Below are 23,205 nucleotides of genomic sequence, written 5' to 3'. Positions count from 1 at the left end.
GTTTTAATAAAAAATAAGCTTGTCGTTCGTTGTGCGTTAGTTGTACCTTTCGTAACTTAATGATAGTATTATTATCGTTGTTGTAGATTAAGGTGAGAAGAGGCGAGTTCAAGTTGGTGATTGAAAAGATTATGATAAGGTATGTTAAGGCTAAACCTTTCTTCATTTTGGCATAATCCCGTAACTACATGAGTTTGATAACGAGGCATAAAGAGAAGTTCGTATTTCTGAATTTATTCACATTATCCTAGTCTCAGAAGTTATAGTATTCTCCCTTATCGGGACTTCATATTCAGTTTAGTATTGTCTTCTTTCAGCCAAGAGAGCAGAGAGAGAGAGAGAGAGAGTGTGTGTGTGTGTGTGTGTGTGTGTATATATATATATATATACATATTTTATTGAGTATTTCCTTCTTCCATTCAAGAGAGTAGAGAGTTTATATATACAGTATTAAAGTATTTTCATTACCATCGAGCTATAATCGATGGGCAGGCCCCTATTGGGCAACCTCTGATTAGATGGTAAGTTATATACCGATCCTACTGTGGCCGAGTGCCTATGTGTGAGCCCAGTTGGTCGAGATACAGAGCCTAGTATGGCCGAGCGCCTATGAGCGAGCCTACTACGGTAGGGCAGTTACACATACCGAGCCTTATAAGGCCGGACAACTATTTTACATACTATATGGAGAGAGTTGAGTCAGTATCAACAGGTAAGCATATTTTCAGATTATTTTTGACTCCCAGTTATATTCAGTTATTATATCATCAGTTCAGTTTCAACTTTCAGTTATTTTGTTGTCCTACATACTCAGTATATTATTTGTACTGACGTCCTTTTGCTGGGACGTTGCATTTCATGCCTGCAGGTCCTGATAGACAGCTGGATAGACCTTCCCAGTAGATAGAGCCAAATATCAGCTTGGTTGGTAAGCTCCACTTCCCCGGAGTTACCAGGTCTAGACCTTGGAGTCCGTTTTATATATATATATATATATACAGGTTTGATGGGTAGGTCGAGGCTATATATATATATATATATATATATATATATATATATATATATATATATATATATATATATATATATATATATATATATATATATATATATATATATATATATATATATATATATATATATATATATATATATATATATATATATATATATATATATATATATATATATATATATATATATATATATATATATATATATATATATATATATATATATATATATATATATATATATATATATGATTCAGAATATGGCCTCATCAGCCTAGGTTTAGGTTTACCCCTCTAGAGTTCATAGTTACAGAGTGGTACGCTCGGGTCGAGTACGGCACCAGGTGCCTCCACGCCTCTTCAAGTTTGGGGCGTGACAAACTTGGTATCAAAGCAGTTCTATCCTAGGGAGTCTATAAGCCGTGTCTAGTATAGTCTTGTTTATGGGTGTGTTGTGCACCACACTTATAAGCAGGAGGCTACAAGGCATTTAGGAGTCTGTTACCCTTCGTTCAAATACAAATCATGCTATAAAGCTGAGTTGTAAGAGTTCGAGCCAAAGATTATGCTTGCTAATGATATAGCGATGCTTTCAATTAGAAAAATTATAGGTAGCTAAAGGGCTAATACAACAGCATGTAAAATTAGTAGAGAGAGAATTCTTGACTACGTGGCCCTGTTTGAGACCCTATTAGATCATGCTTACCATATGTACAAATTTTCCATTTACCCTAAGACGGGAATATCTAACATACCCCGTGAATAGCAGGCCATGGGAGTATTAGAAGGTAAAAGTATAAGTTTCAACAGATAACAGAAGCAAGGTGAATAAGGGTACGAGGTACCTAGTTAATGAAGACTGTCCGAATTTCCACGTCAGGCAGAGAAATAAAAGGATTCTAAGTTACCTTCAACAGAAATAGAGGTATGTACAATTGACCACACCCATCTCAGTTATGCCCTATGGGAGCTAACATATATAGTTTAAGAGAAGGATGGGATATCAAGATCCAGCTTGGGTTAGAGTAACCCGAAATGGTGGATTGAGCCAGGGGAACTAAAAGTGAAATAATTTTTTGTTGAAGTTTTCAGAATAATGCGATAAACAAAAGTATCAGCAGGAGAATAAGAAGAGAGTAAATAAAGTATTATGAGTAAGATGTGATAAATTGGTGATAACAGTAAATCAAAATATGATATGATGACAAAGTCTATAGTCAAGTGAAGGAAAAAACAAGAGGTGACAGGTCTTGAGACAATAAAAGAGTAAAAGCCAACAGTCATATCCTCATTTCGAGAAATGAGTTGGTGCGTCCAACGTGATTACCAAAACAAAAACATTTAGACTGCTGGAGTAATAGAAATCAGCATGGGCTAGTGAACAAGATAAACTGAACATCAATTAGGGATCGAATGTGGTGATGATAGTCGACATCAAGAGAATTTCAAAGATCGCATTCCAGTAATAATACAATCGACAACAGAAGAATAACCTTTAAAGGTCATTCAGGAAGATGCTTCCCTAAAGCAAGCAAGGTGAGTAAAGTAAAGCTTAAGGGACTATGTGTGCCAGTTACACTAAGTGTCACCCTCGCAAGTGAGGAATTTCGTTATCCTTGGTACAGAAGGATTACCGTGAGGAGAGTAAGGATCATCGATAATGTGAAAAGATGCCAAAGATGAAGAGGGTAAAACATCTATACGTAGATCATCATAGCACTAAATCTTAGTGCTCCCCTAAAGGGGGAATATGGTGCGACGTGGCATTAGGTCAGAATTAAGTGGTTCTAGTAACTATGGAAATTGTAAAGGAAGAATGTGATAAGAATGAAAAATTTACGAGAGTGCAGTGATTCAAAGCCTACAGATATGCTACGATTCCAGAACATTATGCAAACACGATGTCAAGGAAAGGAAGTAAGGGTCCCTGCCCAAAATGTTATTGATAGACGAGGAGTCAATGCGAGACGTAAGTTAAAAAAAAAAGGAAATAACCCAAGAAAGATTGTGCAGAATATTGATATGAGAATAGGCCAACGAGTAGTCAGTAGTTGATTCAAGAGAATCCTAGTTATGGCTACACAAGAAGATACAGACAAATCAACAGATCGTGCAAGATAAAAAAAATAGTGAACCCCAACATGAAGCATTCAGTCTCGCAGATATGATATTGTAACCTTGAGAAATACTCAGATAGGAGTCAGGGTAGTTAAAAGTATTGTATGTTGAGTATTACAGAAATAAAAGAGAATGCCGCTGGGAAGATAGTAAAAATATCAAGTTCAGAAGCAACCCTACAAGCACAAGAATGTGGAGATAAGTAACTACGGCCATTAAATAGGAAAGGAAGAACATCAAAAATTCCGTCAAGCATACAATGTAATAAGCTCATAGTTTTACAAGAGTCAGAGGATCCTCCCTAAGTACTACAACGAAAGACTAGCTGGGAAAATAAGGAAGAAGGCTTCAACATAAGCATAGTGACCTAAAGAAGAAATGATCTTGTAACAACAGTCTCACTATAATATTGTATACACTCTATAAGAAAGTGGCATCTATCGTGGCTAATGAACGGGAAGTAAAAATCAAAAATAATATTTGAGATCATATGAGTTGCACAAAATTTCAATAGGTGTGGGAACTAGGATAAGCCAAGTATTCATGCAATAAGTAGCAGAACGACCAGGAGAAGTAATTGCGCACTTTTAAAGAAAACTGAGAAGGCACAAAAAGAATTATTCAATCAATGACCCAGAGTTAGTTACATTATGACCGCACTTAACATTTCAGAGTATTATCCATGCAATATATATGTTGACATTCCTACAGCTATAGGAGACACCGGTATAAAGTTAAAAGAAAGAATTGAGCCCAGGTCATAGACAAAGGATTGAATTGTTAGAAGATGGTATGGATATTCCATAGCGTCCATGAAGGGATAAAGAAATAACTAATACCATGAGCCGCAAATCGGAAGATAGCTTAAGCCTATATAAAGTCTGATCAGAAGGAAGAGGAAACTAAAAAGTTACATCAACTAAGTAAATCAGTAGTCTGATTATTGGACCCAGAAAATTATAGAAATCATGATTGAGAACATAATGAAATCACTCTTAATATCGAGGTGCAAGAGAGATAGTACAACAACCATATACTATAACGGCTCTACGATAAAGCCATTTAGAAGAGTACCGGCCTCATAAACAGTCACTATGAAGCTCTCACCAGATTGTGTATGCACCTGAGGTGCAAGTGTTATAATAGAGCTTCAAGTCGTGGATGTGAATTATACCTGTGTTAAAGTGAGGTCATGAAAGAGATAGAAGATGTGATGCGAGATTTTAAGGTAAGTAAGGTAAAGGTGAACAACGTATGGGATACTCAAATGCAGAAGGTTGTGAATTGCCCATACTTCGGACAGAAAGCCAGAAATGCTGAGACTCAGTATCCAAGATTAATAACGGCATCATCAGTGGCATATTTTCCGACCTATGGTTTCTATGTATCAAGAGGTCTAATTAAAAGAATAAAGAAGAGTTAGAAACGATGTGATATCTTGCTTGATGTTCCAGGATGACATAAGGAAATCTACTATGCAAGTAAGTTGAAGGAAGGTTGCGAGTAATATAATAGATATGTGTAAGTCGCAAGCTAGATTATGGTAAAGCGACAAGGTTTTAGGAAGATAGGAGTAAGGATAAGAAAGGGAAAGTGAGAAGGTAACGAAAATGGATAAGTCCTCGGGATTAAGCCAGTGAAAACAAGAAAGATGATGGTTTCTCTAAGTTATAGAAAGCTCAGTATAGGCTGAATAAACTCAAAGGAGTCTAAGACTAGCAGCATTTAGAAAAGATGTAATGTTGCCCTGGTAGTAGAATGAGGGTGTGATTGTGACAGATAAAGGATGGCGTTTGGGCCTTCGATTGAGTAATGATTTGGTTTCATGAATTGTACCGGATTAAAATACCCCTCATAAGGTGAATCACATTGGGATGCTATGAAATACGGTTATGAAAGCATGGTATCGCCCTAGGTGGATCAGTCTGATCATCTCAGAAGTTCCCCGATGAGACGTGAGCCCTAGTGATTACATAAAAGGTCAAGTTATCAATGGTAAATTACAGATCAATATTGAGGTGAGTCAACAATGGATGGATAAAAGCTACAAAGTATGAGATGATATTAGGCCGTCATTCTTAAGATAAACAGTAATGAGAAAGAACTAAAGGACTTAGATTTATACATATAGGATAAGCAGCGAAAGGGTAACCTGGAGTTGGGTAGCAAACCTCGGTAATAATAAACTGAAGTAAGTGTGATGGTGTAGTATAACCTACCTAGATATAGTAAAGCCATAAGGATATATTTAGAAGGCTACGAAACAAGATATCGCAACAGTCATAAGTTTGACAAAGTAGCGAGCGAAGAACTTCACTACACCTATATACACCGGGAGGAACAACTTGTCATAGTTCTATATATGTTCCCAAAGTGAGGCATAGAGATTGGCTAAAAGTTGGAGGAAAAGGAACATAAGAGTCGCATAGGCACACATACAAGGACAAAGTCGTACATGCTGCATGACAGAAGGTCGCAATAATTACGAGGTTGGAAGGATTCAAACCAAAAGTCATGGTGTAAGAAAGAGGCCTAAAGGGGGGAATGCCCTGGTCTATAGATTTATTCATAGAACAGTTGCCTAGATGGAAAGGCCAGCAAAAAAGAAATTATAAGAGCTATAGTTTATGAGACTGATAAGTGCACCAGTCAACATTCGAGGACGAATGTTCCAAAGGGGGGAATGATGTTACAACCCATGTTTTCGTACGTACGAGTACATCGTAAGTCAATTGATGTAAGCTCAGAAATGAAATCATATTTGAAAAGTTTACAAAGTAAGTTAATCATATTACCTTGGAGGTTACAAATATTGAAGATCATGAACAACAAGTACAAACATGGTTGGAAGGTTCAGAAGCTAAAGGAATTGAAAAAAAATAATGTTTCGTCGAAAGTCGACAAATTGGGAATATTATAACATGTACTTTTGGAGTGAGACCAGGGTGTTTAAATTGATAAGGAGGTTATGTTATGAGTTATGTTAGTCGTATGATAGTCGTGTGTTATTTTTGAAGTCAAGCGAATGGTGGAACAAAAGTCTATAAAAGTCATCACAAGTTACGTTCATAAGTTTTACTGAAACTTTGTGTCAAATGTAACTGCCATTTTCTCCCAATATACGTAGATTTATGAGGTGTTCCACCCATTGAATTAAAGATCTATGAGTCTATTTTTCAACGCATTAAACTGTTTGTCAATACGATATCGGAGTAGAGAGATATGGGTATTTTTCCGAGACTGTGCAGATTGTCACCTACTTGCTTAAACGAGAATCCAAAACTGGGCCTGTTCGGGTCGTCCAAAAATGGGCCAGTTCGGGTCGTTCAAAGAGGCCTTTTTAAAGGCCTATCCCCTTCATATATTAGGATGATAATAGGGTAAAATAACCAGACTTAATCTCTGCAAAACTCCTCCCAAAAATTTCCCCTAAACCCCAATTGATTTTCTCTCCCTTTCAAGTTCTAATTGGAGGTAAAGCCTAGAGTTTGAAGAACCAAGATAGGAGCCGAGTTATCCAACAAATAAGGTAAGTTTACTGGTCTCTTTCATCCATTTTTTCTGCTGTAGATGCATAGTAAGTCATTCTATATTTGTAAGAACTCAATGGACGGTGATCGGAAGTCGTGAGTTCGAGTTATTCACTTGTAGCGGACTATTTTGTGGATTGTTTTGTGGACTGTTTTCTGGTGACGTTGGGCTGCTTGTTTTACTACTATTTTTTGGAGTTTTGGAGGAGGAAGGGTGTGGATAAACACCACATAAATGCAGGATGTTGAGCTGGTCATTTGTCATAACATTTTCGGGTTGTTGACACTACTACGGTGGTCGTTTTGTGTATGAAGAAATTGGGGTGTGTTGGGCTGTTTTGTAGTATTGTGTAGTGTGCATAAGGTTGGAAAATAATGTATATATGTTGTTATTATTGTTTTTGGTATTGTTGGTGTTATCTTGAATTTGGAGGAAGTAAGAATTATAGGGGAGATGCTGTCCGTTTTAATACAAAATAAGTTTGTCGTTCGTTGTGCGTTAGTTGTACCTTTCATAATTTAATGATAGTATTATTATCGTTGTTGTAGATTAAGGTGAGAAGAGGCGAGTTCATGTTGGTGATTGGAAAGATTGTGATAAGGTATGTTAAGGCTAAACCTTTCTTCATTTTGGCATGATCCCGTAACTACATGAGTTTGATAACGAGGCATAAAGAGAAGTTCGTATTCCTGAATTTATTCACATTATCCTAATCTCAGAAGTTACAGTATTCTCCCTTATCGGGACTTCATATTCGGTTTAGTATTATCTTCTTTCAGCCAAGAGAGCAGAGAGAGTGTGTGTGTGTGTGTGTGTGTGTATATATATATATATATATATATATATATATATATATATTACAGTATTTTCACCACCATCGAGCTATAATCGGTGGGCAGGCCCCTATTAGGCAACCTCTAATCAGATAGTAAGTTATATACCGAGCCTATTGTGGTTGAGCGCCTATGAGCGAGCCGAGAATGGCTGAGATACAGAGCCTAGTATGGCCGAGCGCCTATGAGCGAGCCTACTACAGCAGGGCAGTTACACATACCGAGCCTTATAGGGCCGGACAGCTATTTTACATACTATATGGAGAGAGTTGAGTCAGTATCAGCAGGTAAGCATATCTTCAGATTATTTTTGACTCTCAGTCACATTCAGTTATTATATCATCAGTTCAGTTTCAGCTTTCAGTTATTTTGTTGCCTTACATACTCAGTACATTATTTGTACTGACGTCCCTTTGCTGGGGACGCTGCATTTCATGCCTGCAAGTCCTGATAAACGGCTGGATAGACCTTCCAGTAGACAGAGCCAAATATCAGCTTGGTTGGTAAGCTCCACTTCCCCGGAGTTACCAGGTCTAGACCTTGGAGTCCGTTTTATATATATACAGGTTTGATGGGTAGGTCGAGGCCCTGTCCCGACCATGATACAGTTCAACTATCTCTAGAGGCTTGTAGACAAGTCCTGTATAGTTTGTATATCAGTAGATATTCATGGCGGCCTCGTCAGCCTGCACATTTATATATAGATATATATATTTAAATATATATGAGTTTTTGGGTATGTTTACCCCTCAGATGAGAGAGACGATATTTTCAGATGATTCAGAATATGGCCTCATCGGCCTAGGTTGAGGTTTACCCCTCTAGAGTTTACAATTATAGAGTGGTACGTTCGGGCCAAGTATGGTATCGGGTGCCGGCCATGCCCCTTCAGGTTTGGAGCGTGACAGTAGAACTCAAGGGTAGCCTCATGAATCTAGCTTGAGAGGTCTAGCCAGATTCATTCTCAGTTTGAATTTTGGCTCCTTCATCTTTCCAATTAACTTCTCTTAAGAACTTTTGCAGATTTCCCTTGATTGTCTCTCTTTCCTTCCTTGTATGCTCGAGAATCTTTTGCTTGTTTGATTGATTTTCTTTCCTTTCTTGTTGCTTGTTTGATTGATTTTCTTTCCTTCCTTGTTGCTTGTTTGATTGATTCTTTTTCCATCTTGGTATCCATGGAGTTTGAATAACATAGTCGTTCGCTCCATTTGATATGCTTAGATGATTTTCTTTTCTTTCTTGTATTCATCAGAGCCGTTGCGAATCGCACATAAAGTGGAATGGCATTAGTCAATGCGCTTTTGATTATTGATCATTATTAAAATCCTAAACCTAACAATCTCTCCCTTTTTTATGATGATAATAATCCAAAAGAGTTTTGACTAATTTAGAGGATACTTTGATAGCTAATAATAATAACAGTTAAAGCATGGATAATTATATACATCTAACAGTTATGTCAGGAAAAAATTGGCATAGTCGACTGTTTGCCCATCCAAACACAACGAAAAAAGAAGCTTTATCAAACAACACAAACAATAACAAAGAAAAAATTGTTTAAACAGCCCGGACAATCAATTTCTCCCCAGGAAATACTTCAAAGTGTTAATCCCTTTGGTGCAGAAACTATCATAGGGGGCATCAATCTCCTTGGTAACTTTGGTTGACTTCTCGGTGATATCCTGCATAGCCCTGATCCCCTGCCTCTTTGTGGCTTGAAGGGTGATCCTTAACCTGGCCACATCTGCTCCAGTTTCCTTGTTACTTCCCTAATCTTGTCCACATGTTCCTGCATATAATTTAGTAATTCCTTGATACCTACAATATTTTGTTGCATCAGTAGCAACTGATTTGAGGAAAAGGATTTGCTTGATTCAGATTTATCCCTCCAGTGCCCTATTGAGGAGTGGATTCTGATGCTTTGTCCTTCTTGAACCAAGTTCTCTCAACCAGAGTGAACCTCATCATAGCAAAGGCAGTCTTGTCATATGTGTTGGAGATGGTTTTAGGGATATAAGGAGACAAATCCACTTTCGTAACTTGAAAGATGTGAGAGATTACTAAACCATAAGGCAAGTTGTTAGCAGAAGAAGAGACATTTGTGATGCTTTCAAGCATGTACTGACGCACCCACGCAAACCAGTTAATAGCCTTTCCATTCACAAGACAGTACAGGACAAACTCAAATCTCTGATAGACAAGGTGCTAAGAGAACCAGTACGGGGTAATAGGGTGGTAGAAATAATATGGGCTAGTACACGGTGCTCAAATTTCAAATTTTTGGGACCAATATCAGGGAGGGGGGAGGGGGTTTCAAACAAAATACTTTTTGCTTCTTCAAATGAGACTTCAAAACTATCAGGCCAAGAATGTTTCACAAAGAAATTATACCCAACAAACTTAGTTTCAAAGATCTTTTCAAACTGATAAGAGTCAAGAATAATGCGAGTTCCCAAAACCATGGATTCTAAGTCATCTTTGCCATTCACAAAAGGATTAGCATAAAACATATGTACATGCTCTTTATAGACAGTGTCACCAACAATTGTAAATAGGGAGAGAAGTTTTTGAGTTTCAAACATAGATATAACATCACAGTGAGAGTTTTTCATAGATTTCAAACTTACAATGTGACCATAGGCAATCGACTTCTCTTTGTAGGCGACAAATTTTGTTTTCTCTTCGGGACCATAGAAGTTCATCTTGTCTTCAGGCCCAAATTCTATGCTCTCTATTTTTCCTCTCTTTTGAGATGACTGTTTGGGGATGGACTCCATTGGACGTTTTTCAGCCCTCTTTTGATCAATGAGGATTTCTTCCTGAGAATCACTGGACTCATCCACGAACTGTTGATGATGTGTACTCTCTGACGACTCAACATCCACCGAATCATCAGTTTGAGTGTTTTTCTTAAAGCGATGGCTTCTTCTAGGCATGAAGAAAGATGGAGAAGGTTTGGTTTTGGCCATGAGCAAGAGATAGCAGAGAGAATCTTTCTTTGTGATAGTGGGAGATATGAATGAGAATAGGGGTTAAAAAGAGGGTGAGTGATGATGAATGGACACCTCGATTCTGGAGAGGCATGTGAAAGGCAACTGAAAAGTTGCCTTCTGCAAGCTCACAATCAGTGAGATAATTAATGCACATTCAGAGTAATCAAACACACGTAGAGATATTTTAGGCAAAAATCACGAACAACACTTATAGAATATTTTTTAAAATAGGAAAACTTAGAGAAATTAAATGGGAATCAAGCAAATACCAATTTTGTCACGATGAAAACAAAATCTCCCTTCAAGTAGTGGTTTTGTAAAAATATCAGCCAACTGATTTTTGGTATTAATAAATTCTAACACAATATCACCTTTTGCAACATGACCACGGATAAAATGATGCTTAATCTCAATGTGCTTAGCCCTAGAATGATGCACATAATTTTTTAAAAAGAGAATAGCACTAGTATTGTCACACATAATTGGAACGCAATTAAGACGTAAATCATAGTCTAACAGTTGATGCATTTTCCATAGGACTTGTGTGCAGCAGTTGCATACAGCCAGATATTCTGCTTCAGTGGTAGATAAGGCAACACAACTTTGTTTCTTGTTGTGCCAAGATATAAGAGATTTTCCAAGTAATTGGCACGTTCTACTTGTGTTTTTCCTGTCAATTTTATCACCTGCAAAATCTGCATCTCAAAAACCTTTAAGATCAAAGACATTTAAGCTTCCGTACCATAGTCCATAGTCGACTGTCCCTATCAGATATTTGATAGTACGTTTAATAGCAGTCAAGTAGGATTCTTTGGGAGCTGACTGATATCTTGCACATTTGCAAATACTAAACATAATATCATGTCGACCAGTTGTAAGATAGAGTAGAGATCCAATCATACCTCGATATATTGTTTCATCAACACTTTTACCATCATTATCTTCATCAAGGGTGGTTGATGGACTCATATAAGTCCCTATGGCCTTAGCATTAGACAAGCCAAACTTCTTGATAAGCTCTTTTGTATACTTTGTCTAACTAATGAAAGTCCTTTTCTGTAATTGCTTGATTTGTAGCCCAAGGAAGAAAGTTAATTGTCTCATCATACTCATTTCAAATTCTCTTTTCATGATGTTTGAAAATTATTGCATAACACTGGGTTAGTACTTCCAAAAATAATATCATCCACATAGATTTGCACAACTAAATTACCTTCAACTGATCGCTTGATAAAGAGAGTAGTATCAATATTACCTCTATCAAACCCATGTTTGACTAGAAATGAACTTAGCCTTTTATACCAAGCTCTAGGAGCTTGCTTTAACCCATACAAGGCTTTGGATAACTTGTAGACATGATTTGGAAAGGATTCAATTACAAATCATGGGGGTTGCTTAACGAACACTTTCTCAGAGATGAAACCGTTTAAGAACGCGCTTTTCACGTCTATCTGGAACAGTCTAAAACATTTATGAGCAGCATAAGCTAATAAAATATGAATAGATTCTAACCTGCCAACAGGAGCGAAGATTTCCTCGTAGTCAATTCCTTCTTATTGTGAATAACCTTGAACAACCAGTCTAGTTTTATTTCATACCACCTGTCCAGATTCATTCAACTAATTTCTATAAACCCATTTTGTTCCAACAATGAGTGAATTCGGAGGTTTAGGGATGAGTTCCCATACTTTGTTCTTCTTAAATTATTTCTTATTCAACTTTTGTCCCCAAGGGCCGCATGGTTCGAACTGAGATGTGAGGGCTATATTTGATGTCTGCTTTACTGATCTTCTTGCTTTCATGCCTTCCCGAGGATTTCTAATGATGTACCTATGTGGATATCCTGGCTCATTTTTCCATTCATTTGGAACTACTGGTGCTGGCTTCAATCGACTGATCCTACTGATTAGTCACCTCATCACAAGTGTTCTCACCTGTATTTACAGACTTTGGAACTATGAAAATTTCCTCATCTTCAGGTAGTTTTTCATTCCTTAAGCGAGGGTTAGTGTCCACAAATAAAACATGTATGGATTCTTCAATAGATAAAGTACGTTTATTAAAAACTCTATATGCTCTACTTGAGGGAGAGTATCCAAGAAAAATACCTTTATCGCTTTTTGGGTCAAACTTACCAAGGTTGTCTTTTCTATTATTGTGGATAAAACATTTGCAGCCAAAATGATGGAAATAATTGATGATGGGTCTTTTACCTTTTCACAGTTCATATGGAGTCTTTTTTAGAATAGATCTTTTCAGGCATCTGTTAATAATGTGACATGCGGTGCTTAGAGCTTCTGCCCAGAAGTGGTGTGGGAGGAAATTTTTCATAATCATAGTTCTTGCCATATCTTGCAAAGTTCTATTTTAGCATTCTACCACTCTATTTTGTTGAGGTGATCTAGGGGACGAGAAATTGTGAGAAATCCCTTGATCATTGTAGAAATTTTTGAATGCTTTGCTTTCAAATTCTCCTCCATGATCACTTCTTATGGCAGAGATGTTGTATCCCTTTTCCCGCTGTACTTTTTTGCAGAAGACTTCAAAATTCCTCAATGCATCATCTTTACTCAGAAAAATAACCTAGATAAATCGAGAAAAATCATCTACTATAACAAAAGCATATTTTCTACCACCAATACTAGCAGTTCTAGTTGGACCAAAAAGGTCCATAAGCAAAAGTTGAAGAGGTTTTGTAGTAGAGACTATCTTTTTAACTTTAAAAAAGGACCTGGTTTGTTTTCCTAATTGATATACATCACAGATTTGATCTTTTGAAAAATCTAGTTTTGGAAGATCAATGACAAGATCACGTTTGGAAAGTTTTTGAATAGTATGCATGCTAGCATGACAAAGTTTTCTATGCCACACTCAGGGATCATCAATCATAGAAACTAGACAGATTTGATTTTCTAGACTGTCTATGCTACTGAGAGTGTAGACATTCCTATCTCTATTTTCAGATAGAATGATTTTACCTGATTCGTCTTCGATAAACAAACCATGCTTTTTAAAATGAAACTCATAGTCATTGTCACATAATTGACTGATACTGAGTAGATTATGCCCAAGTTCATCTACCAGGTATACCTCGTCTACATCACATGATGAGTTGAGAGGGACTCTTCCAACGCCAATTGCATTTCCTTTTGTTTTGTCTCCAAAAGTAACTGATCCACTATCTAGCTTAGTGACAGTTTTGAATAATTGTTTGTCACCTGTCATGTGTTTGGAACACGCGCTATCAAGATACCATTTCCCTTTTCGATTCTTCTTGTGGTGTTCCTGCAAAAACAAGTTACTTATTTTTAGGTACCCAAGCTTGCTTTGGTCTTGGAAGGTTAGTATTCTGAGTATTAGCCTGATAAAGGCCTTGGGTCGCCAAACCCATCCTCTGTTGTTCTTAAACCTGCAATGGTTAGATGTATGACCAGGTTTTCAACAATAAAAGCAAGAGGGGTTATTAGAACTGTTAGAGACTTTTTCTCTGCTATTTCTAAACTTGCAATGGTTAGAGTTGTGGCCATCTTTGCCACAATGAGTGCATGCAGAGTGATTTCTTGTCCTAGATGTGAAATTGCGAAAAGTTGACTGGTTTGATTTGACATAATTGTGACAGGTGGATTTACGCAATCCATTCAGTTGAAGTTGAAATTCACTAACTTCATCTTGAAACATGTCTCTTTCTATTGCACATACTTCTAATTTCAGTGCTCAGTCTTTCTTTTCTCTTTGGATCTTTCGAAGTTCATTTAAAACTTTTTCAATGTCTGTAAGAGCAATATCAATAAATTCTTGAAATTCATTACATTTAGGACATGTAGGTAAACGTATCTCACTTGTTACTTTGCTTGCCATGAGACCAAGCTCACCTGAATCTTCATCACTATCTTCTTTCATGGACATAAAGCACATGTTGGCAATTTCCTTATGACCGGATTCTTCTTCATCACTCCATGCTCCAAAAGATTTCTTTTTCTGGAAATTTATGCTTAGTTTTTTTTCCAGCTCAGGGCATTCAACTTGAATGTGTCCATGTTTTCCACATTCATAGCATCTTCCATCATTTTTTTCATTCTCATTACTCATTTTCCCCTTTCTGAAATTTGGTTTACCTCTTCTGTTGTTTCTATTTTTCCTCATCACGTTTGTTACAACTTTAGAGATCATAGCTATATCCTCATCTTGTTCTCCTCCTTTTTTTTCTTCTTCTTCATTTTCTGATTCAGCCACTATTGCTTTAAATACAATTGTCTTCTTTTTTTCTTGCTGTACTTGTATGTTTAAATGTGTTTTCTCAAAGGCAATTAGATCACCTTTGAGTTCATCATATGACATCTTGTCAAGATCCTGACATTCTAGAGAAATTGCTTTGGGTTGCCAAATAGTGGGAAAACTTCTTAGAATTTTTCTGACATGTTCTCCACTTTTAATGGTCTACCAAAGGATTTTAAGTCTCCAAGGATTTTTCTGAACCGGGAGAATATTTCTTCCACTGATTTTCCATCTTTCTTTTGAAATAATTCATATTCACGAACTAGAAGATTGATCCTTGTTTCTTTTACTTTGTATGTTCCTTCATATGTTACTTCTAACTTGTCCCACATTTCTTTTGCAGTTTCATAACTTGATATCTTTTCATGCTCTTCTCTGCTTATGGCATTATACTGGAGATATTTTGCCTTGGCATTCACTTGGATAACAACTGCTTGTTCTTCAGTGTACTCATCTAAGTCGAGAGGATCAGATGATACTATGATCTCACTGTCTTTGTCCTTCTTTGGCGGAATAAGAAAATTTCCCTTGTTGATCACATGCCACACTTTAATATCATATCACATAGTGTATGTTTCCATACGTACTTTTCAGTGGGAGAAGTGTTGTCCATTGAAGTAATGAGGTCGTACCTGAGAGGTTCCTTCTTTGAATAGTGCTCCAACGACTGTGTTTGATGCCATGATCTTTTCCTCACTTGCTGCTAGGCAATACTTGTGAGTCCTTGCTCTGATACCAATTAAAAGTACAAGAGTGGGGGTGAATTGTAACCGATTTTAAAACTTAGTTGACTAAGAGAGGAACTAGTCGACTAAACTTTACAGTAGGTTTGATTTCAGCAGAAGTAAATTATGCAGAATAAAGAAGGGAGGCACAGGAATTTTATACTGGTTCAGTACCGGTGTAGTACCTACATCCAGTTATCTTGGGTCATAAGCGTTCTCTTAGATCTTCAATAAGCCTTTATAAGAATAGTGGTTTTAGTACGTTCACCACCAACGATATTCAGCAACAATATTTGTCTAACTTTGACATAACTCTTGTTTTATTTTCTAACTCTTCCTATCTTTTGTGACACTTGTAAACTCAAGAATACAGTATTTGTACTAAAAACTAGAAAGGTATAGAAACAGATGTTAAATTGCATAAGCTTCCTTGTTCTTCCACTTCTTCTTTAAAGTGCTCGATGAGGCTTCTGATTTCTCTTTTCTGGGATTGCGAAAGATCATTGATTGGAGGTCTTTTCCTTGTGAGGCATAGTCTTCTAAGAGTAGGACCAAAGGGTAGCCTCATGAATATAGCTTGAGAGATATGGCCAGATTCATTCTCAGTTTTAAGTTTGGCTCCTTCATCTTTCCAATTAACTTCTCTTAAGAACTTCCGCAGATTTTCTTTGATTGGCTCTCTTTCCTTCCTTGTATGCTCGAGAATCGTTTGCTTGTTTGATTGATTGATTTTCTTCCTTGTTGCTTGTTTGATTGATTTTTTTTCCATCTTGGTATCCATGGAGTTTGAATAACATAGCTGTTGGCTGCCTCTGATATGCTTAGATGATTTTCTTTCCTTTCTTGCATCATTAGAGCAGGTACGTATCTGCACACAAAGTGGAATGGCTTAGTCAAGGCGCTTTTGATTATTGATCATTATTAAAATTCTAAACCTAACATATGTTGCATTTTCTTGAGATGATTTCATTACTTGAATATTTTATTTGGATGATTGCGGTGAGAATGAGGGACTTTTTAGGTAATTTAACAGGAACACTTCATTTAGATGTTTATTTTTGTAAGAAAAAAATATCTCAACTTATAGGCTCAAAACCGAAAATTTGAAATATCCAAATCGATTAATCCGAAACCGTACTTAAAAAATCTAATCCAATCCGAGCTTATTTTGATTGTCACTTCTTCCATCTGAAAATCAAAAATCCAAACCGAAATTTTCATATTGAATCCGAAGTGTCCGAACGCCCACTCCTAATATTGATATCTCTTGTTTTTCTCTTAATAACATATTCTTATTTGTAATAAAGCATCACATCGTACTCTGATGAAGTTGCAATAGTATACTTCTAATGATAGTTTTTTAATAAAGCACATATCTTACTCTAATCAAGTTGCAATATTATATTTCCAATGATAATTTTTAAAAAACAAAATATTGCTATATGTATCACGTTCAATACAAACATTTTTATAAACCATAGGCTGTACTATAAACCCTTTTAATGGTACAAACATTGAGAATTCTCAATAGAACTTGGTTGCTAGTACATCTAGGAGTTTTAAACTGGCTCAATGCTGCTCCATTTCCTATGAAATATTCCAAAATCTTCTTAAAAGTACCTCTCTCCACAATGCAAAGTTCCAATGGTCCAATTGAATTTGTTTTTCTTGATACAACATATCCATGATCCACAAAAGAAGCATCCATTTCCCTACAACATTCTCCTAAAACTTTTTCTTCAACTTCTCCTTTGATTTCCCAATAGATCACATAATGGCCTGGTCTTTTTGCTACATTTGCATGACTTGTGAAATCAACTAGCTCAGCTCTTGATTTACTTAGGATCTGTGAACCTCTCTCCACCACTAACTGGAGGTCTTTCTCGGTGTTCTTATCGATATTTACTGTCAGTATCAGCTTTCTCCTACATATGAAGTTGAGTCTAGGGGTCTTCCCGTGAAAACCGGCCACTTCTACTACATCCCCTAGTCTATACCGATAAAGACCTGCAAATAGCAGTTTAATTAGTTAAAAATAAAAAAAATTAATTTATATACACTAACAATTGAAATAAGTTATACAAAATCAGTGTATTTTAATATGTTGCAAAAAGTTGTCTGCCCTATTTTTTTTTTTTACTAATTTCATTTACCGTGAACGATTACATGTAATTAATCTTTTGATGACCCGATAAAAGTTCTTCCACTCTAGTAATCTATAGAAATTAAAAACTCAAAAGGTAAACACTTCAAGTAGACAAAAAAAGAAAAATAAAAACGAACTTCTAAGTTCTAACACAAAATATGCCACCTAACTAAGATATTTCATTGTAAAGTCTAAACTTAATTTGGGAGAGCATGACTCTTAATATGGATGCCATGGTCCCCAAGATATTTGGTATCCATTCTTGAGAAGAAAAAAAAAAGGAATTTCTCTTAGTAGAATTTACTTCCAATTTGTTTTTTCTTTTTTATAAAATAAAACGATTTTGCAGCGTGAAAAGGACTAGATAATCCCTTGTTCTTGGAATTGCAGACACTCCATGTTTATATTTAACTGGATGATAGGCTTGCTGTCGAAATTCAGTACAAATAATTGATGCATAGTGCTTGATGTAGTCTAGTATAGAGTCAATGACCAGCGTTATAAACGGAGGCGGAGACACAATTTGAAGTTTATGGGTTTACAATTAAATATTATATATATTTAATGATTTTTTTAACCCAACTACTGATTCTAAGCAAAAATTATTGGGTTCCTTCGAACCCGTAACTATGCCCTAGCTCCACCCTTGGTTATAAAAGATTTTTTGACTATTAGGTCCCTTGAAATATTATTACAGATAAATATCCTTGATAAGATTAATAAGTAACCTAGCTAGAAACTAAAGTAGATAGTAACCACTACAACATATTAGACTAAGTTAAAATATTTATGTTTTGTAACTTAAATCCTATATTATTAAAATAAAATTTAGTTTATATACACAGATGGTATAATAAGATTTACACTATCAAATCACTTTAAAAAAAAAAAAATCGATCCGCAATAAATTCCTAAGTGGGCACTTAACAAAAGGCAGGTAGACATAGAGATATTTACATGACATTGACATGGAAAAAGGAGCACTATAAAATTTGAGTTATTTTATTACCTGTAAAAGTGGTGAGGACAATCTCATATTCTTGTCCAATCTTGACTTGAGATAAGGGAACTGGCTCATCTTCTATAAAGTCATCAGTGGCTAGATTGGTATCTTGGCTATTATTGTAATTTTGTGACTTGGTTCTATGTAGTGGTATGAATTCAAAGTAAGCAAAAGTGGGTATTACTGCAAAAGTAACTTTCTCTGGTGGATATGAAGGTTCCACATTCACTCCAATCCAACTCTCTGTAGACCCATAATCAGCACTCACCAAAGGCAATTCTCCAGCATAATGCCTCAGTTTTGTTAAATATGGTTGCATTGAGCCAGTCATTATTGAGTAAACATACTTAGCATTTGGCCATAATCTTGGAATTATGCTAAGCCAATCTTCCCTTTCTACTTCCTCACAAATTGATTCAATTCTTGAAGCCAACTCTGGATTTGGCAAAGTAATACCTGTTGAAGACATAATCAAGTAATTAAAAACGTACTTTCTCTAACTTAAAATTTGGACGAGATGGTAATACACTTCAAAATGGTATCAGAACAGATAAAGGTATTAAGTTGAAATCTCACTGTCACTCATTTATTATAAAAAATTTCACATGCTAGGCCCAAGAAAAAATACTCAAGTTTGCACATGAAAAGACGTATTGAAGATATAATGAAGTAATTAAAAGTTGTGCTACTCGGATTATCCAAAGGTATAATGAAGTAATTAAAAGTTATTAAAAAAGTACTCTCTCTAACACCTTAAATTTTAGACAAGATGGCAACACACTTTAATATGGTATTAGAAGAGATAAAGGTATTGAGTTCACGTCTCATTGCCACATGTTTATTAAAAAGAATTTTTACGTTCTAGGCCCAAGAGAAAAGAGTCGGGCTTGTACGTGAGGAGATGTGCTGAAAACATAATGAAGTAATTAAAAGCTATGTTGCTCGGATCATCCAAAAACGTCTTCGCATGCATGTTGGAACTTTTGAAGGATCCGACACACATCCAATGACATTTTTGGAGGATCCGATATACACCGAATAATATTTTTGGAAGATTCGAACAACATAGATTAAAAGTGTACTCTTTCTAACAGCTTAAGCTTACCTAAGACGGCGTTTCGGACTTTAGTTATGTTGATTCTTGAACTAAGAGTGCCTTCCCTAATATCATGACATAATTCTTTCCACAGCTCTTCAAATGATCTGAATGCTTGAACAATGCTATATGCAAAAGTTGAGGTCACAAATTCCACTTCCTCAGAAAAATACAAGCCAAGAAGGAGGTGACAATATGTAGATTGTTTATAATCTCCACTTGAAATGACTTCCTCAGGGCTGCAAGTAAAAGACTTTGTGTCTTGCTGTTTAATCTTGAATTCCTTACTAGCATAATAATGAGTTGTAGCTGTTCCTGCTATTAGTCCCCCTTTTGTTTTATATTGTTTGCTGCTGTATATGAATTCAAGAACTTTTCCTCCTCCTCTTATTGAATAAATCCTGTTTATTACGCCACCATGCAAACAGAGGAAACTAGTAAGATTTACAGATTCTAATGAAAATACTCAAAAATAGACAAAGGCAGCCCGGTGTATGTTCACGTAGGGTTTGGAAAAGGGTCGCATCCCAAGGGGTGTAACATAGGCAGCCTACACGGATGCAAGTATCAGTGGCTTGATTTCACGGCTCAGACCCGTGACCTATAGGTCACACGGAAATAACTTAACCGTTGCTCCAAGACTCCCCTTATACACCAATATAGAGAAACTTTGAATACTTTCAAGATTTCAGCCATACCTTGATCTGTAAGCTGCTGCTAACTTGAAAATTTGGAGAGTAGTTTGGGAGCTATGGTGAGTAAAAGGCACAAACTTTTGTCTTCCCTCTGTGGTGCCAGAACTAAATGCAACAAAATAAGAAAACATTAGCAACAATAACTATACCTCAATTTTATACAAGTTAGGTCGAATGCATAAATTATCACTCACTATGTCGTTCCATTTAAGCTCATCTCAATCCAATAGTATTATATAGTAATTTGTCTCCCTTGTTTAAATCTACCATGAAATAAATATCTATAGCAAGTACTTTTGGTCAGCTTATTACACATACAACAGATTATATTTTCCATATAAACTATTTTATTGCCAAAAAGGTGCTTCTTAACTGCCACTTCAATAAGAAAGAAAGAGTAAAACAAATATTTAACTTCTATTCATTAAAAGAAAGCTTCAAGATTTAAACGTGACCTTAAAAATTCTTACTACTGAGCTCGCTGCACTTTCGAAATTATGAGTTAAAAACTTAACATTTGTAAAAATTTTGTATTTTTTCATGTGTAAATATATGCTCCGTGTCGAAGCATCAAATAAGTAACGGTACATCTGCCTCTGCATACACTGACAGTGCAAAAGAATCTCAGTGTCAAAATTAGAGAAAAATGTAGCTCAAGAATACAAAAACTTCACCTTAAGGACAGAGTTGTGATTGGTTCTTGAGTGATAAGAGGAGCTGTTTCACCATCAGCAATTCTCTGAATATAAGGCTCAAAATCTGCATGAGAAACAAGAGGGACCATAGTTGCAAAGAGTGATTCCAATGCATTTTCATTCATAATATCTTGAAGTCTAATATTTCCAAGCCATTTCTTGAGACATTCAACACCATGGTTGAGTTCAAGAATCCGGCGAAGCGTCTGCCGCTGAACAGCGGCGACGTTCTCGGTAGTTTCTTCGAACCAACTGATTATTTGGGTGTCACCATTGCCATTGTAAGTGGCCTCTGTTGGTTCCATTTGCTAAGGCTAAGAGTGTAGCCAGCAGCAAATATATAAAGGGTTGGATTAGTTGGTAAGGTGGCATTCATTTTGTTTTGTGAGGCTCAAGTTATTTAGGAGCCAACATAAGATTTAAATGATGAGTCTAGTAGGGTCCAATCAAATTGTTATAATATCAAGTTAAAGTCTTTATTTTATTCCATTTTATATTACACTTGTTCTTTTCTATGTACAACAATAACGACGATATATACCGTGTAATCCATAAGTAGGATCTGGCAAGAGTAATGCGTACGCAGAGTCGCAGACCTTACCATTACCTTATGAAAGTAGAGTGACTGTTTTCGATAGACTCTCGACACTTGTTCTTTGTTATGTATGTTTAGAGGGAGAAAAAAATGATACTTTGATATTTAGAATTTTTTTGTTAAAATCATTGATTTTATCTTAATGACATATTCTTATAGCCGTTGACAATGTCATGGCATATTTAATATTAAAAGTTTTAGGAATTTTAGATATATGTGTCAAATGTCTTTCTTTATTTTTTAAATATTTACTAGTAATTTTTACATACATATCCATATTTCGTGTCGAAATACAAAATTCAGTTGACCTATAAAGCTAATAATCTACATCTGCTACATCTACATTATAGGTTATGGATGCTCGAGCACCCATTACTTATGGAACCAAATACTATCATTATAAAAAATAGAAAATTTATGCAAATATATTAACCAATCTTAGTAGCAATTTTGAGATGAAAAATAGTTAAGCAACCATATTTAAAATATTTGGATCCGTCACTGTCCACTGCTGAACACGTTTTTATCATGGACGAGTTAGAAAGATAAAATATTTTTGGATTGAAGTTAACGTTAAAACTAAATTAGCCTATTTTTCTTTCTCCACCACTTAATTGAACGAGGAGAAATAGCCAGAAGCCCACTTGGATAATGAAATATCCATCTTTTTACAACTACAGAATTGTCATTTTATCACAATTCTGTTCAAGAAAGTGCTCTTTCACACGCTTAATATCACCCAAAGTTCAAAAAGAAATGTGTACAATGCTTTATACACCACACAATGTCTGTCATATATTAAGAGGAGAGACAGATAAGAAAAGAAAAAAATATCTTGTCTTGTTTTGGGAAATTGATGGAGATAAATAGGGTAGGGACCAAAAGCCATTACTTTGACAGGAACTATTCCTCTTTATTTCTATTTTCTAATGTAAATTTCCCGTTTGTGAATGAGTAAGAATGGTTAGAGGAAGTCATTATTCATGAAATATATTTTTGAAAAATATTTTAAGTGTTTGATTGGTGAATGAAACTTTTTCGAAAAATATCTATATATATATATATTTGAGATTAAAAACACAAGCAAATCGGAGATTCAGGGACGTGTTTTGACGAAATTTTTTAATACAAAAGACTAGTAATAATGTTTATTTGACTAAAGTAATATGAAGTTTAAAGATTAGACAGTTGCAAGGAAAACGACTTTCGCCCGTAATAACTGAAGTTATTTCCCTCCATTTAATGTCCGTCAATCAAACACCAAAAAAATGACTTTCTGCTGAAAAATATTTATATTTTTGAACACCACAGCCGATTCATTTGATGAATCGTCCATCATTATCCATAAATAAAACTTGAAACATTGCAGAATAAAAGTCATATTTATTTTTATCTATGTAAAATTCAACTACCATCCTGAGTTGAATTCATAATCTAGTGAGTGGATTGTACTTGCAGCTGATGAATCATATTGGACTTAAAACTGT

General features: G+C 35.7%; 1 protein-coding gene across 1 annotated transcript; it reads right to left on the bottom strand.

Moving 5' to 3' along the window:
* Nucleotides 1–16,905: 16,905 nt before the first annotated feature.
* Nucleotides 16,906–21,511, bottom strand: LOC107794774 (indole-3-acetic acid-amido synthetase GH3.10). Its single transcript, XM_016617303.2, has 5 exons — nt 21,103–21,511; nt 20,432–20,533; nt 19,743–20,134; nt 18,644–19,093; nt 16,906–17,495 (listed from the first exon to the last, which is right to left on the bottom strand). Exons 1-5 carry the CDS (start codon nt 21,426–21,428, stop codon nt 16,957–16,959), a joined length of 1,809 nt encoding a protein of 602 aa, XP_016472789.1. The 5' UTR covers nt 21,429–21,511; the 3' UTR covers nt 16,906–16,956.
* Between the last annotated feature and the right edge of the window lie 1,694 nt (nt 21,512–23,205).

This window comes from Nicotiana tabacum, chromosome 23, assembly GCF_000715075.1.
Source record: "Nicotiana tabacum cultivar K326 chromosome 23, ASM71507v2, whole genome shotgun sequence".
NCBI lineage: Eukaryota > Viridiplantae > Streptophyta > Magnoliopsida > Solanales > Solanaceae > Nicotiana > Nicotiana tabacum.
Note: the sequence above shows the minus strand (reverse complement) of the source record. Positions and strands in the feature narration are given on the sequence as shown.

Excerpts from the sequence above, each read along its gene's own strand:
- LOC107794774 (XM_016617303.2), bottom strand. The coding sequence starts at position 21,428 with ATGGAACCAACAGAGGCCACTTACAATGGCAATGGTGACACCCAAATA. Across the intron at positions 20,534-21,102 it reads ATCACAACTCTGTCCTTAAG|TTCTGGCACCACAGAGGGAA; the intron begins GTGAAGTTTTTG and ends TGTTGCATTTAG. Across the intron at positions 20,135-20,431 it reads GCAGCAGCTTACAGATCAAG|GATTTATTCAATAAGAGGAG; the intron begins GTATGGCTGAAA and ends CGTAATAAACAG.